Source organism: Lygodium microphyllum, chromosome 14 (assembly GCF_053477565.2).
Source record: "Lygodium microphyllum isolate KBCC chromosome 14, Lygodium_microphyllum_v1.1.10, whole genome shotgun sequence".
In the NCBI taxonomy this organism is placed as follows: domain Eukaryota; kingdom Viridiplantae; phylum Streptophyta; class Polypodiopsida; order Schizaeales; family Lygodiaceae; genus Lygodium; species Lygodium microphyllum.
This window is the reverse complement of record NC_141148.1, coordinates 137,554,426-137,572,026: the sequence shown is the minus strand read 5'-3', so window position 1 is coordinate 137,572,026 and position 17,601 is coordinate 137,554,426. Positions and strand designations below refer to the sequence as shown.

Below are 17,601 nucleotides of genomic sequence, written 5' to 3'. Positions count from 1 at the left end.
CGTTGTAATTAAGGCTATAAAAGACATAATTGTTCATTTGTGCTAGTGTTTTGATTGTGTTATGGTTGTAAAGAATCAAAATTTCCATTTTCTATTGTACTTAGACAAAGTCAATTCAATACTAGCACTCTTGTGTGAGAGGATTATCTTCCATCACTGCTCACAAAACAATGATATCTTTTTGCAATTTCTAAATGATATATGAACTTGAAATTGATGGAATTACTCAAAACAATAAAGATAGTACTTTATCATTCCTATTCTCTTTGCCCTATCCTTCTTGCAAAAAAAATTCTCAATTCAAATAAATAAAATTCTAGTGTTCTTATTCACTATCAAGTACTCAATTTAATATTTCATCAACTCAAGCATGTTTATCCAAAAATGAATCTCATTGGACCATATGTGCCATTCCTTTAATCAAACAAAACTTTTTAACCATGATTTTAAACAAAGCAATCAACAATCCTAACTATTGAATGCATGTTTTAGAGTCAATGATCAACCACCCCTCCTATTTCATCACATAGAAGTGTACACATGACTTTATAGATTATGTGTCCATGTTACTAACAATGGAACCAAAATTTTAGGCACCACACAGTCAACATTGGGATTTGGGACACCCTCTTATTCATTCAAGAGGTTCGACCACTATATCGACAACTACTTCTCACAAAGTCTCTTGCACATGAATGAGCATCCAATTCTAGTGAAGACATAAGGTATATCTCCATACACAAAGATTTCTCTCACATGCTCCACAATCTGAGGTGCACTCTTTAGGTGCTCAAACCCTCTATGACCTTAATCATACTAGAGGAGAGTATAGATAAGGCATGAGAGAGTACAAGAGAAGAGATGGAGGCTTCACTATTAGTCCCTCAGTACTCACTCTCTCACTCTCATTCCCTCAATCTAAACATCTTTCCCTCACTCTTTCTCTCAAAGAAAAATGTAAGAATGCAAGAGCCAAAAGTTAGCACACATAAGAATAGCAAGTTCCATTGTTTCTCATCCTTTTAATACAAGTTTTTAGGGTTATGGTTTCCCCATCCCCCTTGGACATTATAGCCCTGTTTTTGATCAAGTGACTCATCACTTCTCCTTGCATGCACCCGTGAGCTATTGATTTACATGTCTTTAACTCAAGCGCTACTCTTTTGTCAATACAAATTGCACAACAGGGAGCCTGAATCTCTTTACATCTTTCAAAATAATGATAAAACACAAAATTTCAAAAAATTGTGGCCCTTCCAAGTCCTTTTCTTTTTTCGTGTCTTCATATTGTTAATAGAATCCTTGCATTTGTAGTGCGAAGCACAACAATTTCTCTCTACTATGGGACAATGCAGAGGAACCTAATATTAAATATCTAAACTAATCGTAGATATGACTTGCATCTAATCATGTGACTTTTCTTGATTATCATTATCATTGTTTGTAATGAATTCAAGTGCAATGATTGATCAGATTGAATCAATATTATCAATGTTTGTTATAGATTGAGTTTTAATTCTATTTCAATTTTATTGCTTATTTCTAGTTATTTCTTAGCTTGAACTAATTATATTCACGTATAATAATTAGTCAAGGTAGTAGTATGATAAGTATTTTGATTATATTATTAGCTCGATAAATTAGTAACCTTAGTTACTTGGTTCGTAATAATTTACAAGTACTTCAATAATTCAGAACTTAGTTTACAATATAGTACTTAGCACTATGTTCAATGTAGTTTGTTTACTGAATTTGTAATACATTTTAATTACTAGGTTAGTATAGTTTAGTAACTTAGTTATACGAATAAAGTATAGTCCATATAAGGGCTGAATAAACTTTTCTCCTCAAAATTATTGAAGTTCAAAGAACCTTTACCATTGCCACATTAGAGTGTGATGATGGGACTTTATAATTACTTGAACCTAGCATGGAGACCCTCTCCATTGATTTTGCATCCTTGCTCTTAGAGAGAGAGAGAGAGAGAGAGAGAGAGAGAGAGAGAGAGAGAGAGAGAGAGAGAGAGAGAGAGAGTCAATCATGTTAGAGCCACACATATGAGAGATGGAGGAAAATTTCATTAACTTTAATTCAAATTTAGGTTTGGTTAGTATTCTAGCTTTAGGAGGCCCTCTAAAGGTAAGCCACAACAAAAATAATAACGTAGTATGCATTACATGTGAATCAATTTATGGGTGCAAGTTCCACATTAAGAACTTGATATGCACCAAGTTCGATGATGAAATTGTAGATACAAAGTTTACTTGTAGAACGTTTGAGAGATGAGATGATTCTTAAATACATTGAGGTTACAATTTCCTATAGTTGGCAAAAGTAACCCAACTTGAGATGTGAATCTGTACAGTTGAGGAACCAATTAAAACAACAGGGCATGGAGTGTACCTTGTAGTATATTTCTAGGAATTGAATTAGTGGTATACCATATGCATATGTGGAAATGAATCATAGAGAAGACACTTGCATAAGAAACATGAAGATCTATTCTGCAATCCAATGCTCAATATACTCAATCATGAGCTTTCGAGCTAGGTCTATGTCATCTTGTGGCTCACATAAACTTGCATCTCCTGCTTCAAAATCATCATCCAAGTTAATAGTGATAACTCCACATCCTTTATTTGGTTTTTTTTTGGTTAAATTTTTTGGGTTTGTGTTAGCATTATGGACACTAGTGTTGTAATCTCTTTAAATGGAATCCAAACTTTTACTTAAAGTAAGATGAACCACCTCATTGAGCTTACTCTACCAAACAAAAGTAAAGATATATCCTACTTAAGAGAAATTTGTATACATCTTACATAGCAATTGATCTATTTGTTATGGAAAAATATCATATAAACCTTATGAATAAAGTGACCTACTATAATAAAAATTAGTTGGATTTTATACAATACTATCACATAAACATTACAAACACTAGAATTGTGCATTGACTATATATTTAGGTTTGATACTTGGATGTATTTTAGTAGCTCGCATGCATACATTGTCTCATGCATAATGCATTTATTTATCTTAGACAAATATTGCAACCAAGTGTTCTAGTTGCTCACCTTGTGGATTGAAGGGGTATTGAGGACAACCGTTGATGTCAACCATATGTGCACAATTCTTGCATTTAATCATAAAGGATGGCACTATAATTCAATAATCAATAGCAAAAAAATTATTAGCATATGAATTTTGTTTGATGCCCAAGAGTTCTTATCTAGTTTGATGCCAGAGATTGAAAATAGTTACTATGGAGTTAATGTAGTTTGAATTTGTCATACCATAAGGAGATGAAAATTCTAGGGATGCATGTCGCCAAGGATCTTGAGAACCATTTGTGAAAAAAATTCTTGAACCTAAAACAATAAGATTTTGTATGGGTATTTTCATAAGTCGTGTTACATATAAGTCTTAGCATGAAATGGATGGAGAAATAGAATTCCTTTCATTGAGAAAAGGCAATACCAATTCCAAAAATTGAAAACCATGATGATGCTTACCAACAATTTTAGTCCCACCATAATAAAGGTTTGTTTCACTCACTTTTGGATTCAATTCTTGACCAAAAATGTATTTACAAAGGTTAGAATAATACCTGCATGTATAAAACATATTAGAAAGGTCACCATTCTCAATGCTTTTAATTGTGCACATTTTCGTGCTCTCAAATTTAAAGTTTTATTGCTAGAAAATCCATATAATTTTGCACCACAAGACCTATAGAAATAATGTAAACTTCACTTTGATTTAGCAAGTTATGATGCTATATGCCACGAGTATTAACATCAAAATGCTTAAAGTTATAATCTAGTTAATGTGGTAGACATTGTATTATTTCACATTTGGCTTGATAAATCAAATTTTAGTGAGTTATTTCAACAAAAATTTCTAGAGTAGGTGGAAACTTGATTTGGTGATCTTGAAAATTGATGGAAACCACATCTTCTTAGGCAATGGGTATCGATGGGTGATGAGGTTAGTGTTTTAATTAGACTACTTTGAGTGAATTATATGTACTTATGACTTTTCTCTTAAGGGTATCCTAGTTTAACATGAGCAAAAAATTAATGGAAAAGATACTTCAATGAGAATTTGCAATGCAATGGAAAATTTAGTCTTTCACTGTCAAGCTATGGGATGTGAAACTTTAAGAGCATATGTATGAAGAATTCCAAATTTTTCTTTAAAATTCAAGTCTCCTATTTTGTATCACTCTGAAATCAATTCACCTTCTTCATACCTCTTTGTACATACTTTAAGAACAATAAATCAACCTTGAAAGGTGCTTTTAATATAATGCAGTTTAGGAGATAATCTACTTATGCATCAAATTTCAATTATATTTTCACATAACTATGTCTATGGAAAAATGTATTTACACTTTTCCCATGAATTCTTTGTACTTTTCCAATGATTAATAGGCATAGCATTGAAGATGCTTCTACTAACACTTTTTCAAGAGCTAAGTCATCTCATCATTTATTTTTCTATAGTCTCTTACATTCGTCCTAGAATTTCTCATTATTTTTTTAGTATTGAAAGTAAAATCCCCAATGTTGGGAGCATTCTCCACTTGTCACATAGACTAGGAAAGGCTATGGGACATCAAGAACCACCTTTGCTAGAGTCTAACTAGCTTCATATCCTAAGCTTATAGCATAGATTTTGTAAAGGGTTTAAGTTTTCTCTTCTTTGTATAAGAGTTTCCAAAGCTATATGGAATGTAGGAAGGGATTGAAGTCCTTCTCACATGGTCAATTTCTTGATAAGGCCTCAAAGGGATCAAAATCAACATCACAAGAGGAAGAATGTGAGAAATTATTAAGTGCTACAATGTTACTACAATAAGCAATAGGTAGGTAGGATTATCTAGAGATCGGTCAAAGTTTTAGTTTCACAATGGATGGGTAGTATTATCTATGATCCCCTAAATCTATCTCCATTAGAGGAAATTGTATAGTGAATTCGCATCTCTAATTGATGAATTTGGTGGACATGCGAATTCAATGAAGTTATTAGGCTTAGCGTTATGTATGTAGACTTACTTAACTAGCAAACATATCTATATGATTTGTTAATCCCTTAAATAAATGTATCAAGATTAGAATTGGGGTAAATGAAAAGTCTTTGTTAAAGTTTAAGTTTCAACCTAAACACTACTTGGTCTCCTTTATATAGAGTCGTATAACCAACTCATATATATACATCTAATAATTTAACTCCTTATGAAAGTTGTGAGTTGTATGAACACCTCATGTAAACCTAAATGATAAGTAGTTTTTATTCCATTAATTCACAATAGGATGTGTTTTAGAATAGAGGAGCAATATTATGGTATCAAAGGCATCATATAAAAAGTTTTCTAATATTATTGATTTTTGAGTGATTTTTTTGAATACTATTGTCTTATTAGTACAACATTGAATAAGTATCATAGATAGAAAGTAGTACATGCCATATGTGGAACTAAAATGAGAATCACAAGTTAGCATTAATGCACAACATGTAGTTAGCATTAATCAACAAGTTAGCATTAATGCTAAAAAAATTCAACTACTACATTTGTTAAGACTTATGGTGTCCCAAGCCTCCTTAGGCATCTCTACCAACTCAATGTGTAGGATCAATGATTCACTAATGCACAATGAAATCCAATGTAATGCTTTTTGCATGCTTTCTCCATCTACTTCTTTTATTCAACAACCTCCTCTAACCACACTTTCTGTTGATCAACCTTAGCCTTCTCTAGCTCTTTACTAGGCTCTACACATATATCTTCTCCAATAATCAAGTCCCATAAACCTTGGCCATGATGAAATTTTCCATTCTAGAGGACCATGTTGGGAAATTAACATTTTTCAAAATTTCTCCCACAATTTGGGTGAGATGAGATGAGCTCTCTCCCACGATTGCAAACATACAATCATGTGGATTATATTAAACCCATCATTTAACATATGGGGCCGCTATACCACACATGAACCTAACATATACAATAATACATAGCTAGAGGGATAATGTTTCTCAACACTTACATGCTAGTAACAAGCCTACAAGTAGCATATTATGTTATGCTTGAGGTTTATGTTAATATTAAATATAGCTCATAAGAAAATCATGCATAAGGAAGTAATAAAAATGTTTCAAAATTGACATCTGAACATTCATTCCAAATTGAGGATTATCTTCACATGAAGAAAAACCATAAGGGAGCAAGTAGTACGTTTTGAATCTTACTTGTCATCTAGTTGCAAGAAACGAATACTATTGTTTAAAGGAGCTGTTTGAAAGAATCCAAGTTCCGTACAAATTTGATATGTCCATAATCGTGTTCCTAAAATCCACAATCAAAGTTAATTTTGTCAGGATAGGCAAAAATGGAGCATGAACTCAAGCTAATCAAAACATTGTGTCGATAAGCATCTTCATGCATATATGCATGTGTATGTGTGTATGTGTGCACATTAGTACATGTGTGCATGGAGCATGCACCTGTGTGTGTGTGTGTGTGTGTGTGTGTGTGTGTGTGGATGTGCGTGTGCATGTGCATGTGCGTGTGCATGTGTGTGTGTGTGTGCGCGCGCGCGCACGCACGCGTGTGTGTGTGTGACTAGCATATTCATACTTATCATAGCTTATTCCATCCTTGTCTTGGATACTATGTTGTAGCGTTCACAAAGGTTGATCTTTATTGGCCATTAAACATATTCTCACATTTTTCTTTTTATATAAATCACCTTTGGAGGGATGTCAAAATATATAAAGCTTACATCTCATGTGTGTTCAAAGTCTATTTTTAAAAAAAATCATCATTAATAAAATGCACCATTTCTCTTTTCAATTTATGGAAACCCCATGTATGGCACCCTTCTATGTGTATAAAGTGTGTAGAAAGGAAATTTCCGAATTCTTCTATTGGAGCCACATGCTAAGTTTATGTACTTATGAGTAACTCCTTGAGATAATCTAAGAGCATATGTGTATAAATGTGAAAAGACCTAAATTTTTGTATCCCTTCTATTGAATCACATCCTATGTTTACATATTTATTAGTAAAGCCTCAAGATTAGGTACCAGCTTGAGACACTTTCCACGGTTGAGTGTTTTTGCCCATATTGCGTACTATATTCACATTTTCTTTTACATATACATACATACATACATACATACATACATACATACATACATACCTAAGAGCTTGAGAAATTTTCTATGGTCTCTATTCTCCAAATAAATGGAGTCTCTAGGTTTTCAAAGAATATGCAAATCACTCGTTCTTCTTGCCTAGAAGCACTTATATATGTGATATTTGTAGGCTTATGTAGATCCTAAATCTACTATGTCATGCATTTTTTGTATGCACTTTAACATTACAAAATTCACATTATTTATCTATTTCTTGAGATTTGCATACGTTAATATGGCCATATCAAAATAATCATGGCCATCTATCATTTTGATTGTCCATAGGCTAGCATTTATGCTCTTTTTCAAATGATACTCAATGGTTACTAAAGAAAACTCCTTTAAATTGCCAAAAAGGATCCACATAGTCATTGCATTCACATCTCTCAATTTTATACTCTCATCACATGATTTATTTGAGCATTTTCTTACCCTTGGTTTATTTAAGAAGAAACTTGCTATATCCATGTTTTATAATTGTTTGTTAGGACTTGAATGCCCTTGAGTTACATCAATGTGGACAATTGTACTTGTGAACATTTCATTGTTTTTCATATTCTTGATATTATTATCCTTATCTTGATATAGTTAAACATTGGCCATTTTTGTCCAAAAAAAAGGGTTCTAAGATCTAGGCAACCCTTTATCTATAGAAAGATGTTTATTCATTTTGACACTTACAACCTTCTTTAAAATAATTGTTTCGGCTATGTTGCTAGAAGGATCATGAAGTATCCATGTATGCCAAAGCCACTATGAAACTGGAGGTTTATCCTATATCATAAGCACTTATATGACCAATGTAACTCCTAATAGTTATTTGAGAATTGAAAATTTAGCTTTTTGAGTTCAGGCAACGAACCCTTATGAGTTGAAAACTTTAGCTTTTGAGTTTAGGGAAATAGTCCTTATGAGGATCCATCAAGCCTATTTCATGTCCTAAAGGGGTTTTCATATGTAACGATACCCTCACACTATATTATCACAATCTATCCTCATGCATGATGTCATGCAAGTGCATCCATGTTGCATATATTATTTGACTATCTAGCTAACCTAGCATGAGGTATAGGATCTACTCTTATCCTAATTCTCACCAACTTTCCTACTACCAAAGAGCATGAAATAACACATGATTGGAAATTGTTATGGTATAACTACCTCCAAATTTATCTAAATATGTTACATTCGGAATGATATATAAGCATGTGAATCAACTTTGAGGTCTCATAAATAGTTTTCATAGTGGAAGCATGCAAATCACTATAATCACATTGCCATTCTTGATTGGTTTATCAAACACTCTAACAATTGTATCTACTTACTAAGTTAACCTAATTAGACACTAACTTGATCTTTCACATATTTCATTTACCACTTTTCCATCTTGCTCACCATTTTGTAAGAATATTTCATGTCTATATTAGAGTTTCTCTCCTATTCATGATCACTTTTGGCACCTTTTTTGGTAGTTAAAGAATCTTTCTTCTTGGTCATGGATCACATTTAGAAAAAAAGACTATAGTTATAAGATCTACTATAAGAAGGTCACTCCTATATTTAATCTTTAGTCTTTAGTCCTATTGCTTTTTTTGTTGTTTTTGACAATGCATCCTTTTTTACCAAATGACTAGTTGGATCTAACTACTTTTTGGAAGCCCCAAAGCTTTTGATAAATAAACATGTATGCAGTTTAAAGTTCATTTATGGTTAACACAACCTACAAGCTTTTAAAGGGCACTCATTATATACCATTTTCTACTTTTTGGATTAGATCACTTTTAATGTTTCTCATTGGTGTGAGCATGAGGGGGGGGGAGAGAGAGAGAGAGAGAGAGAGAGAGAGTGTGTGTGTGTGTGTGTGTGTGTGTGTGTGTGTGCGCGCAGGTGTGTGTGGTTGCATGCATCTAAACATGTGCGTGCATGCACATGTGTACATGCATCCTTGTTGAGATGTAAATGTGCATCTTTGTATATATATGTGGTTCTATGTGCTATATAGATGAGAGAGGAAAAGATAACATACCACTTTTAGGTCCAGGTGATGTAAGATTTTTCAAGTAATCTCGATTGTATTCCATAGCACTAATACCAAAGTCTCCATAGATTGTGTTCTCAACATAGCCTTGATAGGTATTCTGTGCAAAAACCCATCTTAGTAAAATGTCACAATCATATTATGTGCAAAGAGAATCATTTCAACACTATGTCACAATCTTTATCTTTGAGTATATATCCATCTATAAGGTTAGAAAAATCATAGTCCTTGTGAATATGATTATTCCTTCTTTATGGTTGTCATATTCAGTAGAGATATTACCCTAGAGCCCAAGGAAAATTCCAACCTTATCGAAAAGTTGTGAAAGAGGCAAAATTTTATAACTACCTTGGCCAAATACCACAATGTTGTCACATTCAAGCAATAGCCTCTAGAATTGCTCTTTGAAAGGTAAAATAAGTTAATAAAGTTCAACATAAAATAACTTAAGTATATAAAAGTTTTGATGGCACATGGCTTTCTGTCTTAAGATTGTTCAAGTTCAAAAATAATGAATATTTTGTATTTCCATTACTATTATAATATTAATTTATTTTTCAAGTCAACAATCATCATGCCACATCATATTTGGAAGAACAAGAAATTCATGCTTGAAAAATAATCATCACTAGCAAATTGTGCATTACTATCTATTAAATTAGGTATGTGAAGTGTGACCGATACTTTTCAAAAGGTTGTCTAAACATGTGACAACTTCCCAATTTGCCATCCATTATAGATTTCTCCTTTATCTTTATGCAATGAGCTTGAAAAGATACAAAAAATGACACAATATATTGCAACACTATAGTCTTAGGATGATACTTTACCAATATGTTTGTATCATCTCCCATTTGAAATGATCGAACAAGTGGTTGGCATAGATCCTTGTAGAAACCAAATTGCACCTAAAATTCATTAAACTTTTTTATTTAGTTAGTAATGGGAGTATTTTCATACTTGTTCTATGGCAATGAATAATTCAACATACTGAGATTGCTTAAACTATATGCTCCTCTATACACAAAATCTTAGATATGTAAACCTACACATCAATTTTCTTTTGATCTCAAACTCAACATTTTAGAGAGCTCTTCCTAGCATGTGCTTCTATGTTTTAACATATATTTCTTCATTTAGTATTCATTAGGCTAATTAAGAGAAGAATATAAATGAAACATTTAAATTGACATGCAATAGAGAACCCATGTAGTAGATAGAGTGTGCATACCGCTAAGGCAGTTGAATCTGCTAAGAAACTCAAGAAGTCCACATCCTCTTCAATCTATTTAGCCAATTTTATTTGAAAAGGGAAATTAGGTAAATAAATATGCTAACATGGAAGAGGAAACTACTTTTGTATGTGATTAGGAAAATTCATCACCATTTCTGCATTAAATAAGCTTTTGACAAATGTTGAATTCTTCTTCATCGAGTTGTTTATTAGATTTCTAAAGGCTTGTAGTGCCAAGCTACAATCCAAACCAATAGAGTTTGCCACCTAGAAAAAATTCAAAACAATGTTTGTGAATGAACTATTATTATATAACATACCAAACTCAATGGCACACCCTTCAAAAATAATGACGTAATACTTATGATAATATTTTCTTAAAAACTAATGGGATGTTTTGAGCTTAGAACTTGTTTCCATACAATCAAAGGACACATAATGGTTCATCCACATCATAAAAAATTACTTACTTGTTGGTCATATGCATAGTAGTCTCGTATTGCATGAACCACCGCAGAGCTAGCAAGGCTACCCCTTGTCAAATGTGGGAACTTGAGTCTAAACCAAGCACTTAAAGCTCCAGAATAAGAGCCGCCAAAGGTGATCCATGCATTCTCCAATGATTGTGAGCGATTGTATTTCTCATTGATTTGTTTCTACATGCACATAAGAAGTACAAACATAGTTGAGTTAATAAAAAACTAGAAATGGTTGACTAAATCTCAATTTACCAACTCTTATCGTAGCTTTCCATTGATTAAATAATTTAGCTAAACAAGTTCTCTATATTTTTTCACTCTCACTAGTTCAAGAAAGTATCTTTAGATGAAAATTTACTCATAACAATTGTAAGTCTATTATTTATCCTTAACAACAAGTGAATTTTGGGTGTAAATGTTAGAAATTATTAGATGTTGCATAATATAAAGATAATCTTGCAAATTATTCTAGTATGTAAGAGCTATTGCAGATAATGTTCCTTGAAAAACTTAACTAGTTCCACTTAGAAATTCCACCTTAGACACCCTCCCACAATGAAGTGATATATGATACCACAATATTGAGTAAACACAAACAACATGACTTATAAAAGACTTTAGCTAGCATAGACAATTTAGTTAGGAAACTATGTATAGTGAAAGCTTAAGAAATCAATCTAGAAAATTTTGATTGTTATATTCCTTTCATGCAAAAATGAGATATCTATTTCTAAGATATGTGTTGACAAATCCTTAAATATATGTTCTAATCAATAGCCTATATGAAAAGTTATCAAGCCTCCTCATAATTAGGAAAACACTTACCAACTACTTTTTTGCTTTAAATTTCCTTAATTGAGAAATAATGTTCCCCCCCCAAAAATTGAAAGGCCATCACAATCCTCATTTGGGAAGTTCAAAAAAGAAATACACACACACATCCACGCACGCATGCACGCGTGCGCCTGCATGCGCGTGCGCACACACACAAGCACGCATGCATGCGCGCACACACACACACACACACACACACACACACACACACACACACACACACACACACACACACACATGCATGCATTCATGCATAAACACACAAAGGCACTTTAGACAAATACCCACCATTCATCACATGGATGTGATATATTTGAATGCGCTTACACATATAACTTATGAAGAACATCTCTACTAGCTTGGCTAAACTAAGTACTAATAAACATAGTGTGATGTAGTGTGTATGTGCATAAACAACTATCTCAATGTAGTGTGTATGCATATGCCTAGCTTATGGAGTAGGTCTCTAATTTTTTCTTTTTTTGGGGGGGTGGGGGGGACTGGGGGTTTCCTATGGATGGATTCTATATGTCATGTGCATTCAAAGGCCTATTTATGAAACACCATATGTATGAATTTCTCACTATTAAATTATATCTTAAAGACACCGGCCCTTTTGTAAGTAATTTTCATACATTTCACAAATTGAACAGGTCCTCCCCTTTCAATCTATTAGCTTGAATAAATTAAGTACCACTAAGTATAACCTAATAAAGGTAAAATTTTGACATAAAGATGGTTAAAACTTGTATTATATTTATTTTTTTAGACTCATTTCAAAATATATATCCCATGCAACTATTTGTTGCTTGAAACACTTATAAACATTGGTGATCAAACAAGGTCAATGTGCTTATATGTCATGTGAAATCTAATGGGTTTGGAATTTCTTGTAGACGTTAAGAGTACTAACACGTTGATACATCTTTATCCTTTTGTGAATAAATTTTTATATATGGTTGAATCATTTTTTAAGCCTTCAATAAGCCTTGGAACATATCGTCAACTATACATATGTTGGAAGGCCCTTATGCTTATGCCACGTTAATATTCCACTTTCCTTTCATTTGATGGACCCTATGGGCAAAAAATGCGCACTAGAACAAAGTCCACAAAAATGCATGTGAGTTGGCCTAGGAACTAATAGCTTTAATTTCTAGGATTTCTTTAAGGACACGAGAGTTTGTACTAAAACTAGTATTTCCCCCAAAAGAACTTCATCTTATTATCAAACCTTATCTAATTTTTATTGCCACTAGATCATGTGGATGTAGTTAGGAATGGTATAAATTGTAACTGCTTTAATAGATTCCAATCAATCTTCTATTATATCTTGAAAACCTATATTGGGTCTTGATGAAGATAATCCTCTTTGAAAATAGAAGAAAGACATGTACTTGATTTTATACTTTGTTTATCTCTTTGAGCTTAGATCCCTTTATAATAATTCATGAACCTAGATAAGAAAATATGATCTTGGGTTACTTAAAGCTACATTGTTATCATACTCCTTAAATAATGAGAGTTACTAGCCCTTGAGTTGCAATATAATTTATTTTTCTTAGTAAGTACCTAGTGTATCATGCTTTTGATGAATGTGGGAAATTTTTTTAAGGCAAGACAAAAAGGAGACTATTATTGCCATTCACTACATTCTTGAGTTGAATGTAGGATGGAAAAACTGTATGGATCATTAAAGAGTTAAAACACCCTTATATTTGTTTGTGGCCATATGAATACTCTAGCAAATATTTCCAAGCATTCTATCATACTCTTGAAGTTTTTTTCATGTATACAAAACATTAACCTCATTAGATTTAGTAAAGAAAAATTTGCACAATTTGTTCAAATTAAGTATCTTCATTTTATACATCTGTGGATCGGATGGAAACACGAAAACACTTTTCGTCTCTTTTTACTAAGAAAGGAAATCATTGTTTGGTGAAAGTAATGATTAATATGAAAACAAATATAAAATTTCTCAAGAAGATGTGTAATGACCTGATAATAAGCACGAAAAGTTGCCAAATCAAAAAGGGCTTGCTCGGTGTTAAGGTATTGGAGGTTTTCTATTTTGTACTCTGAGAATGGATAGCTATATCCATAGTATCGATGCTCAAGTGTCACAATAGCAGCTCCGAATCGTTTAGCTAGTACCTAATAAGAGGTAAATATAGTTAATAAAACTTTAAAGACAAATTTGAGTTGATAAGCCATCCATAATTATTTTGTTTTAAATAATGTTGCCTTGCATATTATACTATATCTAATGAAGCTAAGAAACTTAGTGTATCTAATAATCAAACAAGTTGTGTCATTAACAAAGGCAATCCTAGTTTTTCATGTTTTAATATATGGAAAACAGTTCGAGATTTCACTAAACAATGTCTACTTTGGAATTTCATAAAGATGTGTCTTCCAACTTTAATAGAACAACCAAAAAATAACAACTATATGATTGTACATGAAAAGAAGTATGATGCGTTGAACTATTTTCTACATTATTAATCACATTGATTGACAAATATATTAGATATTAGGTCTTACAAAGCAATAAAGACTTCAAAGTACAATCTTTTTAAGAAGGCTTCTTTGCAAAAAAGTCATTTTAAAATCAAAAGTAACTTCTTGAATATATATCCTAAATAGTTGTATACTTTCTTTAGCATCATTTCTACCAAAGAGAAAGAGGGTTCATGTGCTAAGGTCTATACACTTACACTATGCACCATTTTTACCAAAGAGAAAGAGATTGATTTGCATGCTAAGGTGTCTACACTTACACTATGCACCTTGAAAGGCTAGGATGTAGTGCAAAAGGCTATGGTTGTAATGGATCAACATTATCCCTCTTGTAAATCTTGTAAAGAGGTTTTTATTTATATTTCTTCATTCAAGGAGTTCATCACAATCCTATGTGATTATTTGCACTCTATTATTGGGAATTGATTTATTTGTGAATTTTTGAGCTTACAGTCTCAATGTACCTTGTTTGCTAAGGAATTGCAAGGTGGTATTACATAGTGAGATACTTGAGCAATATCATTTATCTTAATACATTCCACCAACACTAAACACTTACACTCTAATTTTCCAAACCATTGCACATAGTAGTATTGTTCTTTTGGACAACTTTTAACACTCCTTATGTGTAGCTAGATACTTATTACATTCCTAATGAAACCCCTAAAAGACCCCTTTTCTTGACTCTTTAGGTAAGAACCACAATTTTTCAAGGTTAGCATTGTACTTTGAAGGACATCAAGTATATCAACCTAGGAAGTGAGAGGTTTATAAATGGAGTCCTTCGTGATAAATAAATTAAAGGCACAACCACTAAAAATGTTACTACAATGCCTAGTGAAATGTGGTTATGGAAAGAAAGAATGCCTCTACCTAGTATGGTAGTTACAGTAAAGGACATCTTGGTTGTATCCTCAAACTCATGGATATGAAAGTGGTGTATACATACAAATATTATGGGACTACCATCTAACTAGAACTTTATCTCCATCTTCATATTGCACATGAAAAGAAGGTGTTGAACAACCACAAGCCACAATACATTATACAATGCTTTTCCTTATACCTTTAAGCATTAGTGCTTGCTAAATCTAGATATATCTACGTAATTTGGTATATAAAGAAAAGTTAACTTTAATGTACAAGCTTTGGAGATTTACATTAATACCATGAGCTAAGCTTGGTTATGTGCAATCAAAGCTTCACTCAAATGTGACTCATCTTGTTGTGGTATCCTTATGTACTTAAGAGATGTGTAAAAAGAGGGCTTAAATAATCTTATTTTGTTAAACCCACAGGATACACTTACCGATTTTAGTGACTCCCATAAGAAGAAGTTGAGAACTTTCTTCATCCAAACATTTTTAAACCCACAGGATACATTTACTTATTTTAGTGACTCCCATAAGAAGAAGAAGTGGAAAACTTTCTTCATCTAATTTGAGTTCCATTTAATAAGGAGGTGTACCATGGACACTAGTTTTGTGATGAATAGATGCATGCATGCATATGGTTAGGTGCACACAAGTCAAACATATTCCACAAACACACATGCACACACATTCTCTCTCTCTCACTCTCTCTCACTCTCACTCTCTCTCTCTCTCTCTCTCTCTCTCTCTCCACCAAAAAAAATAATTCAAGTTTGAATCTAGCAAGTTCTAAGTCTTTGATTTATGGGATATAAATAGGGTAAAAAATAAGACACCCCCATGATTTTTAGTCTGTAAATAGGTGGTTTGGTTGATCAAAGGTGAAGAGTTTAGAACATCGGGTGAATTTTGTGAGAGAATATGATTTTTAGGCTATTTTTGGGTGATTTTTAGGCAAAAAACTATAAATTCTTGGATATCTTGATTATTTTTTGAGTTTTTCAAGCCCAAAAAATTAGCCTAATGACGTAGAAAACCTTTGAAACATAGCATTGGGCGAAAATTTGTCCCTAAGTTTTACCTTGGATATGAAGGAGGCTTCCCAAATCCCCTTTTCCAAATAACGAACACACATTTGCTTGGCTTTTCCACGCACTCAAACAACACTATAATTGAAATGAGCAAGAGATGTTTGGTAACTTTTAAGTTTTTGAAACACACAAAACCAGCTATGATTGCTTTTCGTGAGTTTTTAGAATGGGATGGTGGGAAGGTACTAATATTATGCCGTTTCAGGACACGTTGGGATTGTTCCGACGTGTCCTACACGCATGTGTCTTACCCCAATGTAGTCGTTGAAGATGCCACCGCACGTGTTCTCTCCACATATCACAAGGAATATGGGGCCAAGAGGCGCATTGAAATAGTTTAAAAACTCGAAGTACCTTTGAGGAAAGGTTGGAGATTCCTGTAACGAGAAATCGTGTCACTATGATTTTGCGAAGAGAATAGATATGAGAACAGCCAAGCCAGCCGGCATGACTGTCGGACTGGGCAGTAGCGCTGTTTAGCACTCTGCGTTGATGAGTACCTGGGGAGCAAAATGATCGAGCGTCTGATTGAGCCACAGAGGCTTATCGCTTAGAAAGATGGACGACGAAGACGATGAAGAACGAGAGGACGATGAATATGCAGCACGCAGGATGGCTTCGGAGCGGTGCCTGTGTAGAGAGCCATAGCCGCGGCAAGGTGTCGAGAGATGAGCGATTGTAACTAGACTGATACAGATTATCATCAAATGGACAACGGAATTAGACATTGGATGGTGGTAATGGCGACAGAGATGAAGACGAAGATGATCCATGGGGATCAAATAACGAGGCAGGAATATTGCAGGTGCAATTTGCGCGGACTCTCGAGTATGGATGATCAAGCGGCTGCTAAATGGATAAGTTGGTGAATTACGGGGGCTCTCTCTGACTATCTCATTATGGGTTGGTGGTTAGTGGGTCTGTATATATAGAGTCGAGAGAGAGAGAGAGTGTGTGAGCGGATGAGAATTCTCTAGTTCCGATCAGTCAAAAAGGGACTGCCATGTCTGTGTCTCAATATCACCAGCTGTAATTCCGTCTTGGCCCTTGGGCGGTTTGTTTCGTAAGGACAATAATCATGATAACATCATTTTCAGCCTTATAGCGATAGGAATTATTCCTAATTTCCTATGGGGAGAGAGAGAGAGAGAGAGAGAGAGGGAGGACTCAGGACTCAGGAGAAGAAACGGTCATGGCTTATGAATTCACTAAGCTAGCTGCTGCTGTGTAGACGTATTATCCTCCCGCAAGTCGGTTTTCTACCAACCGCCGCCACCGATCCCTTTTCAGGGGGTCGTTATAGGAAAAACAAACCTCATGCCACACGAAAAAG

The 17,601-nt window shown here is 33.7% G+C and overlaps 1 protein-coding gene across 2 annotated transcripts; it reads right to left on the bottom strand.

Moving 5' to 3' along the window:
* Window positions 1–2,176: 2,176 nt before the first annotated feature.
* Window positions 2,177–17,150, bottom strand: LOC148026155 (putative serine protease EDA2). 2 transcript variants are annotated; one of them, XM_087692198.1, is made up of 13 exons: window positions 16,769–17,150; window positions 16,520–16,645; window positions 13,784–13,939; window positions 10,940–11,125; window positions 10,620–10,736; window positions 10,467–10,520; window positions 10,066–10,143; window positions 9,224–9,335; window positions 6,250–6,346; window positions 3,513–3,607; window positions 3,294–3,368; window positions 3,075–3,158; window positions 2,177–2,591 (listed from the first exon to the last, which is right to left on the bottom strand). In XM_087692198.1, the coding sequence occupies exons 1-13, from the start codon at window positions 17,039–17,041 to the stop codon at window positions 2,500–2,502; spliced, it is 1,545 nt and encodes a 514-aa protein (XP_087548324.1). In that variant the 5' UTR covers window positions 17,042–17,150; the 3' UTR covers window positions 2,177–2,499. The 2 variants fall into 2 exon arrangements, with proteins under 2 accessions (XP_087548324.1, XP_087548326.1); XM_087692200.1 differs by having other exon boundaries at window positions 2,177–2,588.
* Window positions 17,151–17,601: the final 451 nt, after the last annotated feature.

Coding starts and splice junctions, on each gene's coding strand:
- LOC148026155 (XM_087692198.1), bottom strand. CDS start 17,041: ATGGATCATCTTCGTCTTCATCTCTGTCGCCATTACCACCATCCAATG. Junction 10,521..10,619: donor GCTTATTTAATGCAGAAATG/GTGATGAATTTT, acceptor TTGGCTAAATAG/ATTGAAGAGGATGTGGACTT. Junction 3,369..3,512: donor TGGTGGGACTAAAATTGTTG/GTAAGCATCATC, acceptor TTATTGTTTTAG/GTTCAAGAATTTTTTTCACA.